Source organism: Ursus americanus, chromosome 2 (genome assembly GCF_024610735.1).
Source record: "Ursus americanus isolate L20-20 chromosome 2, mUrsAme1.1.p, whole genome shotgun sequence".
NCBI lineage: Eukaryota > Metazoa > Chordata > Mammalia > Carnivora > Ursidae > Ursus > Ursus americanus.
In genome coordinates, this window is record NC_142128.1 from 5,037,385 (window position 1) to 5,048,334 (window position 10,950).

The 10,950-nt window shown below is 46.1% G+C and overlaps 2 protein-coding genes across 3 annotated transcripts in view; one reads left to right on the plus strand and one right to left on the minus strand.

Annotated features, from left to right (window-relative positions):
• The window catches only part of EIF2AK1 (eukaryotic translation initiation factor 2 alpha kinase 1), a 30,116-nt gene that overhangs the window by 18,160 nt on the left and 1,006 nt on the right, over positions 1–10,950 (plus strand). The window contains exons 11-14 of one of the 2 annotated variants that reach the window (XM_045813234.2): positions 282–382; positions 6,509–6,623; positions 6,876–6,958; positions 8,060–8,293. In XM_045813234.2, coding sequence (XP_045669190.2) covers positions 282–382; positions 6,509–6,623; positions 6,876–6,958; positions 8,060–8,293 — 533 coding nt within the window. The remainder of the gene's footprint in view (positions 1–281; positions 383–6,508; positions 6,624–6,875; positions 6,959–8,059; positions 8,294–10,950) is intronic. The other variant, XR_006782558.2, reaches the window with a different exon arrangement.
• On the minus strand, positions 1,563–6,513 carry ANKRD61 (ankyrin repeat domain 61). Its single transcript, XM_045813237.2, has 3 exons — positions 5,088–6,513; positions 3,859–3,956; positions 1,563–2,650 (listed from the first exon to the last, which is right to left on the minus strand). The coding sequence occupies exons 1-3, from the start codon at positions 5,301–5,303 to the stop codon at positions 1,705–1,707; spliced, it is 1,260 nt and encodes a 419-aa protein (XP_045669193.1). The 5' UTR covers positions 5,304–6,513; the 3' UTR covers positions 1,563–1,704.

A 10,950-nucleotide genomic window follows, 5' to 3' on the forward strand; every position in this document is an offset into this window, starting at 1 on the left:
GAACCTAGTTTCATCCAGCCATCTTATGCCTGAGACTGGTGTACGAAGTAATTAATACAAGGGCTCTGGCTAAAATCAGTGACACCAAGTCCATTCACTAGAACACTAGTTTGTGATGGTTTCTTGGCAAGCTGAGGAGCCCTTCTTATTTTTAAGCATTTTGGAGTGTTGACTTTGTTGAAAATCTGAATTATGTTAATGTTTTTAGAACTATGTAACATTTAGATGTTAGTGTAATGAGTAAAAAGACAGAGAAATAAAACTTCCTTTTTTCCTTCAAGGTCCTTATGTCATGGCCAGTGTTGCAACAAAAATTTTTCAAGAATTGGTGGAAGGTGTATTTTACATCCATAACATGGGAATTGTACATAGAGATCTGAAGGTAAGTGCTTTGGGGGCGCCTGGGTGGTGCAGTCGTTAAGCGTCTGCCTTTGGCTCAGGGCGTGATCCCAGCGTTCTGGGATCGAGCCCCACATCAGTCTCCTCTGCTGGGAGCCTGCTTCTTCCTATCCCACTCCCCCTGCTTGTGTTCCCTCTCTCTCTGGCTGTCTCTGTCAAATAAATAAATAAAAAATCTTTAAAAAAAAAAACATTGAAGGTAAGTGCTTTGTATCAGGGAGGACGTGGTGTTGGTTCACTGAGTTAAATGAAATTATGTATCCTCTTTCATTTACTTAGGGGGTTATCATTATTTTTATATAAATCATCCCATGAGTCTGGAACTTTAGATTGAATTTATTTTATTTTATTTTATTTTTTATTTTTTTATTTTATTATTTTTTTAAAGATTTTATTTATTTATTTGACAGAGAGAGAGACAGCCAGCGAGAAAGGGAACACAAGCAGGGGGAGTGGGAGAGGAAGAAGCAGGCTCACAGCGGAAGAGCCTGATGTGGGGCTTGATCCCATAACTCCGGGATCACTCCCTGAGCCGAAGGCAGACACTTAACGACTGCGCCACCCAGGCGCCCCTATTTTATTTTATTTTTTTAAAGATTTTATTTACTTGTTAGAGAGAGAGAGCACAAGCAGGGGGAGCAGCAGGCAGAGGGAGAGGAAGAAGCAGGCTTCCCACTGAGCAGGGAGCCCGGTGCGGGACTCGATCCCAGGACCCTGGGATCATGACCTAAGCCGAAGGCAGGTGCTTAACGGACTGAGCCCCCCAGGCATCCCTAGATTGAATTTAAAGGCAGTGATCTTTGGGCATTTGAAAATTCTCTGTGGACGAATAGTGTGTTTTTCAGGTAGTGAGTGTGTTCTGAGTGCTCACATAATAGATGATGTTAAATGTATTCAGTGCTGGCAAAAATCCTTATATGTTATTGTAGCCTTAAGTTATGTAACTTAAAGGAAATTTAACATGGGAAGTTTTTTTCTACTGTTTAAAAAATCTATGATTATTCCAGTGTTTATTCACAAAAGACTATCAGAGAGAGAGAAAACAGATTTACGTCTTTGGCAGAAGAGTTTTAATTTGCTTGTTTTTTGAACAAAGAAATTAAGTTGTGAAAAATGTCTTTCAAGGAATATTTGGGAACAAAAAGTTAATGTGCAAATCATTTTATTTTTTGAAAAAAAGTTTAAGAACCAGTTTGTACATCTGCGATGTACAAGGTGAGGAGTTAAGTGTTTTCTGGGTACAAGTCTAGCCAGAAAATGTGGTGTGAGTTACTGAAATTGTGTGGCTGGTAAAACTTTGAGGTCCTATTTCAAGAGGTAAGCTAAGTCAAAATAATCGTATAGAGAGTTCCAGATCTTCACTGGGAGGAGCTGCTTTAAGTATTGTTTGTATTTCTCACCATAAATGTTTCTGATGGTTCTTTTACAGATGTCCTCTAGGGATAAGGGTTCTTGAGATAACTTTACTAGGGTTTCCCTTAAGAGGTGGAATTCTGGTAGCATGATTTCTGCAGGTAGAATTCCTTGGTTATTGGTCAGTCTCAAAGGGTAAGAGCGATCCACGAGCCTGGCGAGAAGCCCCGTGTCCCGTATGTTGGAACTGCGCTGGAGGTACTTGTGTATCGGAGACTCCCCGTTTCTTGTTAGTATGTTCACGTTTGCTTCAAATTCAAGCAGGAGGTTGATGATTGCCTCCCTGCCTCCAAAACATGCCTCGTGGATAGCTGTTTGACCTTCATGGTCCTGGGCGTTTACCTTGGCTCCGTGAGTTAGCAGCAAACGGATGCAGCTCACCCCTGCTGCCAATAGTCGGCCTGCTTTGCTCGATGCTGTGTAGACCGCCAGCTTAAGGGCCGTGTTTCCCGTGGAGGAGACGGCGCAGTTCACATTTGCACCGCAGGCGATCAGCGTTTCCATCATCTCCTTATTCAGCGTGTTGGCAGCCATGTGAAGGGGTGTCATGCTGGTTTCGTCAATGGCATTGACGTGGGCACCATTCTGGGCTAAAATGGAGAGAACGGGATAGGTCCCGTAGGTTATGGCCAGGTGGAGGGGTGAAAGTTGGTTGCTGTTGTCCATTCGAGCGTTGACCTGAGCTCCGTGTTTGCACAGAATGCGGAGACACATCACAGCGTTAGTGTGACTGTCTGTCAGGATCCTTTGGATTCTGTCCCCCGATCGTGTCAACATGGTAGAAGTGATTGGCCAGTGCAGTATCATCAGGTGAAGTGTGGTGAGGCCTCTTGTGTCCCTAGAATAGTTATAGATCGCACATTACACTATATTCACAATGAAAACGGTTCTACACAAAGAATTAGTACTGAAGAAGTCAATGTTTATTTAAAGTGATTCCCCTCGCCTACTTGAAAGAAGCGTTTGAAAATCCACATTAGTTTATTGGGATAGCACAGCATTTTGGGGGGATGGGGTGGTATGCATCACAGCATCTTGTGGGGCACTCAGGTGCCGTGAGGGTTTTACAGTGGCCCTCTACTGTGCTCCTCTACTGAAATCTCTCAGGGTTGCCTCCAAAATTCCTTTAGTTTGGCAGAGAAAAGGGAAGGTTTATTACAAACATGTAACTGCTCCACTGAATTTGAAAATGATTTTTAGTTCCCGTATATTTATTTAGCATAAGGCCCCATGCTAGGGAGTCCTTGCCTTTGCAGGGCTTGACAGTCTAGCATGAAAGACATTAAACATATTTAAATAACTAGGTCAGTAGTGCAAATGGGCAAAATTCGAAGAGGTATGAGGGTCCCATAGGGTGTACTGAGGAGCCTCTGTGGGGGACGGGGTGCATTGGTGATGTCGTCGTGGAGGACTGGGAGAGGGTGTGCAGGGCTGGGCAGGGCTGGGCAGGGGTGAGGGTTCGAGCCAGACAGGCCGGGGGGGCTCTTCTGGAGCATGCTGAGGATCTGGGGCTTTACTTTCTGTCAGTGTTATGGGGCAAGAAGTCGTTTTATTTTTACACCTTGTGGTTCTTCCATTCCTTAGATCGTATTTATTGGCACTTAGTGTCAGGCATTGGTTTAGGTGGTAAAGACGTATTGGTGAACGAGATAAACTCCTCTTTCATGAAGTGCACTTCCTAGTGATGGGCACTAAAAAGAAAATCCATTGTCTGTTTCTGTTTACTTATTTTCCATACCTAACTGAGGGTTTTAAGCTCCCTGAGGGCTGTGAGCAGCACTTCGTGCATTTTCCGCAGCATCATGGCTGAGCGCTTAGTTCTCAGGATGCTTGAAGTGGGCTGACTGGTTTGTGTTCCTGCATTACCGCCAGTTTTTCTGAGTATCTCATCTAGTCGGTAAAGAAATTGGTTCATTTAAGACACAGTCATGGTATTTTGTAGTCCATAACCCCTGAAGAATGGGTGAGTCCAGACATGACCGGGGAGAGTACCATCGAAATCACGCATGTCCTCGTTTAGAACTGATCGCTGTTGAGTCAACTTACCTGACTTCTGGGTCGGCGCCATGTTCTAACAAGCAAAGCAAACTTTGTGCCTTGCGGTTTTCGGCAGCCAGATGAATGGGGATGATGGACTGCGTCTGCTTTGGGGAGAAAGCAGACACATTGCAAGTAGGCCTGTGCAGTGAGAAGCAATCATTGTGTCAGCCTGCTCTTTCAGAGGAAATCAGTGTACTTAGTATCTCAGTTCAGTATTTTTCTGGTGTGTGCCTTGAGATTTTCTTTTTGACTATTTTAAAAGACTCCAAACCAGTGAGATTCATATAAAATCATGTAAAACCAGTGAGATTCATATAAAATCGGTTTTCATAAATGCAGATTTACCAATGCAGCAGAAATGACTTCGGTAAAGCTTTGGAAGTTGATGCTAGTGTAAAATTAATGGTACTTGCTACTAAGGTACTTAGTCCTTAAAATAACCCACAGGGTGATTGACAAGTAGGTTTTGTTTTTTAAGACTTGGCCAAAGTCATAGTGTCAGTAGTAAAACCTGCATTTTCAGGGTTTCAAAGATAATGCGGTGTGCTTCCATGGTTAGCAGAGCTGTGTATTCCGGTTCTTAAGATACATCTATAATAAGTAGTGACTTTCACGGCGTGACTGCAAGATAAGGGAAGAAGGCGGGGTAAAGGAGACGGTGACTTTTGGGAAAAAAATGAAATCTAAAGGTAGTAATCATCGCATAAAAATTTAGAAAATGAAAAAGCGTATGTAAAAAAGGGGAAGAATAGGGGCGCCTGGGTGGCACAGCGGTTAAGCGTCTGCCTTCGGCTCAGGGCGTGATCCTGGTGTTGTGGGATCGAGCCCCACATCAGGCTCCTCCGCAATGAGCCTGCTTCTTCCTCTCCCACTCCCCCTGCTTGTGTTCCCTCTCTCGCTGGCTGTCTGTATCTCTGTCGAATAAATAAATAAAATCTTTAAAAAAAAAAAAAAAAAAGGGGGAAGAATAATTCCTTCGCACAGATGTAATCACCATTGGTATATTCGAGAGGACAGCATTAACGTTCCACCAGCCAGATGGGTTCTAGGCTTTTCGCACGGCAGCCTATGTGCGGCAGTTGGAAGGGAGGCGCACAGGGTGCTGGACGTGAGGCGTCCGGCCGCGGGTGTGGTGGGTGCCGCGGGGAGGTTTGATGAGCTCAGAGCAGCGAGGGGGTGGCCTTCCGAAGCATGGCATCTTTTCCCTGCAAGTGACAGAGCGGAGAGGAGGGTACCTGGTTCAGAAATAGTCGGTATCTGGTGGAGCTGGCCCGAATGGTCATGGGCTGGTTGACCGGGTGTCTTCTCAGGAGCGCGTAGATCTGCACGCAGTCCTCCCTCAGGATGGCCTCGTAGAGTCTGGTGTGGAGGGTGGCAGCCGGGCCTTCCTCCAGGGGCTCGGCGCCGTCGGCGACCAGCTCCCTGCTGCTTCTCTTGGTTACGTTTCCCATGGGCAAAACTTAAGAGTGGGGACTTGGAAGTTCAGGGGACACTTGTGACAGAATTGGTCCAATTCAGTCTCATTATGATCCCATTAGTTCTGTTCTAGAACTGTTGAGAATCCTATCTGTGAACACGATTCATGTTTATCTCAGAGCCAGTTTCTTCAAGCTTTGTTCCCGGCCATACAGTACCAAACAGAAGCACTTTTTTTTCTTTTAAGATTTTATTTATTAGAGAGAGAGCGCACAAGAGCGTGAGTGGGGTGAGGGGCAGGCAGAGAGAGAGGCAGACTCTCGGCTCAGCAGGGAGCCCGATGCCGCGCTCGCTCGATCCTAGGACCCTGGGATCGTGACCTGAGCCGAAGGCAGACGCTTCACGGACCAAGCCACCCAGGCGTCCCTCGAAGCACAGTTTTTGGGTCTTGACTCAATCACAAAAACGTACCCAATTTATCATCTTACACATAAGATTATTTCTGTGTTCTCTTCCATTCAGCTATTTAAAAAACAAAAAACAAAAAACCAAAGCTGAAACAGTGGAATTTCTACATGAAAATAAAAAATTAAAATTATTACATTTAAAGTAAGAAAACCCAACTTTTAACCTAAATATATTTTAGTTTTGAGTGGAACCCCTCCCCCCCCCGCGCCTGTATGGGTGCAGAGTTTTCGGTGGCACAGGATTGGTTGTTCCATCAGGAGAAGTTTGGGGTCTACTCCGGTGGCTTAAATGGTGCTAAATGCATACCTTTCATAGTGTGACCTCGTTGCCTCCAACCCTGGCGAACATCAAAGAACCATCTAGGAGCTTTTAAAAAATATCAAAGTTTTCTCATGAAAAAATCAAAGAAAATCAGTGTTTGACTTGTTGGGGAGGACGGTAGTTTTCGAAAGCTTCTCGGGGGATTCTGATGCCCATTGGGGGCTGAGGAGCACTTGAGTACAAGGTGTGCTCCGCGTCAGTGGTTCTCAAACTTGGAGTAACGTGGGGACTTGCACATAACACTGCTGCCTGTGTCCACCCCCAGGCGTCCTGATTGTATTGGTCTGCGGAGTGGCTTGGCTGAAGCCCGCCTGGCGAGTCTAATGTACAGCCAAGGTTTAGAACCGCCGCTCTGCTTTGAGGGGTTACTTGCTCCTGAGTTGAAAACTCTTAACATCTACACATTTTTACTGTGTTAAGAACACCAAGGAGTTGTTCTGTTTGATTACAGCCCAGAAATATTTTTCTTCATGGCTCCGATCAGCAAGTAAAAATAGGAGACTTTGGTCTGGCCTGCACAGACATCATACAGAAGAACACAGACTGGATCGATAGCGATGGGAAGAGTAAGTTTATCCGGGTTTTTTTTGTTTTTTCTTCTTTCTTTCTTTTTTTTTTTTTTGGCGTTAGGACAAAAAGAAACACAATTGAATGTGTCAGTATTTAAAGAGACCCATAAGGACTTAATGTAATAGCAAAAGTAAGCTAAAGACAGAAAGCAACCCTCGTTCCCTGCAGTGCCCTGCTGAGAGTCCGTGTTCTGTAGTGTAGACAGTGGGACCTCTGCAGTGTTTAATATTTGGCTTTTCAAATTGTAGGGATGCCCACACACACTTCCAGAGTGGGTACTTGCCTGTACGCGTCACCGGAGCAGTTGGGAGGATCCGAGTATGACGCCAAGGTAGTTATTTGCTGCTTTTCCCTCTTCTGCCGCACTTGCCGTGCTGTCCTCGGTGACGAGAGCGCAGTAAATGCAGTGGAAGTTCTTGCGTTGACGTGTTGTTGGAGGTGACAGAGCAGGGTAGGTTGTCTGTTACATCAAACTGCCGTGAACGGGAAACCTCACTTCTTACCCAAATCTGACTGCACTGCTTTTCAGGCTCCTTGACCACTTCTCAACCCGTGGGTGTTCTAAATTATTTTTGCAATGAGCTTTCCTTTTGAAATGTCACAGTTCACGCCAGGAAGCTAGAATTCACGGAAGCCTGTTTCAGCCTGCCTTTCTTCTGTTTTCATAAACACACGCTAACTAATGCTCAGGGAAGCGTGGCACTTGACTCCCTTTGAAGTAGAATGAAGATACTGAAAAGTTTTAATTCATTTGTTCCTTGAAGGAATGTTAAAGTAAATCCTTTCCCCCAAATAACAGCCTAGTAAATTTTCTTCCTTTCGATGAATCATTCAGCTTTTTAGTGAGTGGGTGTGAACTGCCAGAAAGAAATCCATGGCTCTTCCTCAGATCCTACCTGGTTAAAGACCTGCCTTGAAAAACGATTTCAAGAAAAGTGACACAGATTTTTTGCGGTTTCTTAAACTTTACCAGAATGCTTCGCTGTGTGTGGAGGCAGAGAGGAGAGGGGAGCAGGCCGTAGGGACGCCGACCCCTTAGCTGGCCCAGCACATGTGAGCTCCCGTCTCTCGCTCAGGCTGCTGCACGCCTGGATTTTTGGGGAGTGCTGGGGTCACTGCTATGGTAGTAACTGTGGATGGTGGGCGTTCTCCCTGCCCTTCACCCCCAGGCCTTTGTGCCCGTGGACGCCCCTTTCTGGAATTGAAGAGATGGGGATTGTGATGGTACCAGTCAGCTCTCCCTCAGGGCCATAATTCTGGGAGGCAGACACTTGCCTCTGCGAGGGGTAAGCTCGCCCACTGTGTTCCCTGCATCGTAGGGTCTGAAAATCGTCCCGTCTTGGAAAGCTTGTGTTTGAGAGGACACTGAAATGGAAGTGTTAGTTTCCCTTTGTGTTTCACTACTAAATGACTTCTCCTCCGCTTTTTCCAGTCAGACATGTACAGCTTGGGTGTGATCCTGCTAGAGCTCTTTCAGCCGTTTGGAACAGAAATGGAGCGAGTACACGTTTTAACAGGTTTAAGAAGCGGTCAGATACCTGAATCCCTCAGTAAGAGGTGTCCCGTGCAAGCCAAGTATATCCAGCACTTAACTGCAAGGAACGCATCTCAGAGACCGTCTGCTGTTCAGCTGCTGCAAAGCGAACTTTTCCAAAATTCTGGAAATGTATGTACCTATATTTTTTTCTTCTTTTTAAAAGTAATCTCTACACCCAAACTCACAATCCCGAGATCAAGAGTCACATGCTCCATGGACTGAGCCAGCCGAGAGCCCCTGTATATATACATATATGTATTTTTAATACTGAGGAAAATATGAAGCTTAAAATAGAATTTAAATTGTGAATCCAATTTCATGAAGAACAGTTGAGCTTAGAATAAGGTTTATGGAAACCAGATTAAACTCATTCTCAGACTTCCCAATAGCACACTCTCCATAGTCCAAGTAAGCAAGGTGACCACGGCCACCTGTCTAAAAGTTGTAATTATAGGCTGTACTTTCTAGCCTTCCTCTTGCTAAGTCAAAAGGCTTTAGTTTTCCTTTCCAACTGGGATATATGTAACCTTCTATAAATTACTACAACGTATCTACTGGTAAAGAGAGGCACATGCCAGAGGGTAAAAGAGAGCACGAAATCTTGTGGGGAGCTGGAGCGACAGTGGCAGAGACCGCCTCAGCCCGTCTGTGATCCTTCATTCAAGTGTGTGATACTGGTTTTCAGTCTGTGAAGTGGGGTCGCCCCAGGGCAGCCCCTTCCTTTCCTCCTTCCAGACCCGTTGTTACTGTGCCAAGTACTACGTCCAGTCTACAAGGACTGGAAACACAATTCATCCATTCTGTTCCTCCAGAAACTTTCTAAGATTTAACAAAAGCTTGATTCAGAGATCCATTCACAGATCCTCTAGGGCTCTTACCCCAAGTGTGGTCCTCAGACCAGCCGTGTCAGCATTACCTGGGGGCTTGTGAGAAGTGCAGGGTCTTGGGCTCCACCGCAGACATACCAGGTCAGAAGCTGGGTTTAACAAGACCCCCGAGAGATTTGCCTCCACAGTGCGCGAGCAGCACTGCGTTAGATGCACTGGTCCGCAGAGTGTAGTCTCCAGGCCAGCAGCATCACGTCCTCGGGAGCCTGATGGAATTCTCAGGCCCTCTCGGCGGCCCTGACCTTAGGGAGAAGTCAGGGGGGAAAGGGGGCCCCAGCCTGTGTGTAGCAGACACCTGAAGTCGTTCTGACGCACACTGGTTGGGAGCTCTCTGTAGTAACTGTTCCGTCGATTTATCTCTGTTTGAGGCTTACTAAGGTTCAGGTAAAACAGTGAAATTTACGAGCTCGAATGGTAACCAGGTAGGCGTAGTACTTTCTGAGTCTTTGGAAACAGCAGATATGGCGATTAAATTTATCTCCTATGGAATGGATTTCCTAACTCCCAAGTTAGCTATTAGAGACCATAGTTATTTGGCATTTGTGGTATTTCTCTTATCTTGTAGAATTTTTTATAAAATAGCCTCCACATGCGTAGAGATTGGTTTGCATGGTCGTTCGTACGGGACTGTGAAAATGACCGTGCTGAGCTCAAACCACGCAAGGGGAGCTTAGTGATCCACGGGAAGTTACGATGGCCCGTGACCTTTAAAAATGTTTCTCAAAACATTAAAAACTCTGTCAGTTGCAGAGGTATGTGGAAATGAAGCATGTTTTAAAACCGTATTTATTTAGGGGCGCCTGGGTGGCACAGCGGTTAAGCGTCTGCCTTCGGCTCAGGGCGTGATCCCAGCGTTATGGGATCGAGCCCCACATCAGGCTCCTCTGCTATGAGCCTGCTTCTTCCTCTCCCACTCCCCCTGCTTGTGTTCCCTCTCTCGCTGGCTGTCTCTATCTCTATCAAATAAATAAATAAAATCTTTAAAAAAAAAAAAAACAAACCGTATTTATTTAGTGCACTGTAATTAAGAACTGACGTGTTCAGGGGCACCCGGGTGGCTCAGCCTTTAAGCATCTGCCTTTGGCTCAGGTCATGATCCCAGGGTCCTGGGATCGAACCCTGCATTGGGCTCCCTGTTTGGCGGGAAGCCTGCTTCTCCCCCTCACACTCCCCTTGCTTGTGTTCCCTCTCTCACTGTCTCTCTCTCTCTCTCAAATAAATAAATCTTTAAAAAAAAAAAAAAAAAGACGCGTTCAAGAGCGGTTTGAACAGTGCCTGCCTACGTTTCACCGTAGAACTTAGGATATGGAGTGGAGCCTCTTTTGTATGCCTTGGTAAACTGTATGCTCCTTTCCAAGTTTGGATCAGCGGCCAAGGTTTTATCCTTTGCACTCCCGAAGTTGTCTGAGATCTCCGAGGGTTCTTTCAACGTGAATTGTGCTGATGTCACTTTCTCTGGGACATCTTCATCCTTTTCCTCGTTTCTGCTGAGTCCTCTTCACCCGGTCCTGGGGCTGCACACCTTGTGTCTGGCGGTGGTGGGAGCAGCACCCCCACGGCCGGCTGTTTCTTCTCTACCACCATGTAGTGTGATTCGATTCCGCCGCCAGCGTCCGTCCTTTTCATTCATTTGCTGCACTTCCATCTTTGTTGGCCAGTTGCACGTGTCGGGACACACGGGGGCCTGGGTGTGTGCTGTGAGCAAAGTGAGGCCTGGCCCCTGGTGGTGACGTGCATTGTGGGCTGAGGTGCCGACAGGTAGTTCCGGAGCCCTGGTGACCCGACACTGGCGTGGCTTTGCTAGCTGCGGGGACTGGAATTCAGGTGCACCTGAGGGAGGCCTGTACATTTTAAATGGAAGAGGCCATCTTAATGGAATTTAAAATTTTCTCTTGACAG

What these genes read in the sequence shown, in the direction of transcription:
- ANKRD61 (XM_045813237.2), bottom strand. Translation starts at nt 5,303, where the DNA reads ATGGGAAACGTAACCAAGAGAAGCAGCAGGGAGCTGGTCGCCGACGGC. An exon ending in ACCGACTATTTCTGAACCAG is followed by an intron (nt 3,957 to 5,087) that starts GTACCCTCCTCT and finishes TTCTCCCCAAAG; the next exon opens with CAGACGCAGTCCATCATCCC. An exon ending in GGCGCCGACCCAGAAGTCAG is followed by an intron (nt 2,651 to 3,858) that starts GTAAGTTGACTC and finishes TAACTATTCTAG; the next exon opens with GGACACAAGAGGCCTCACCA.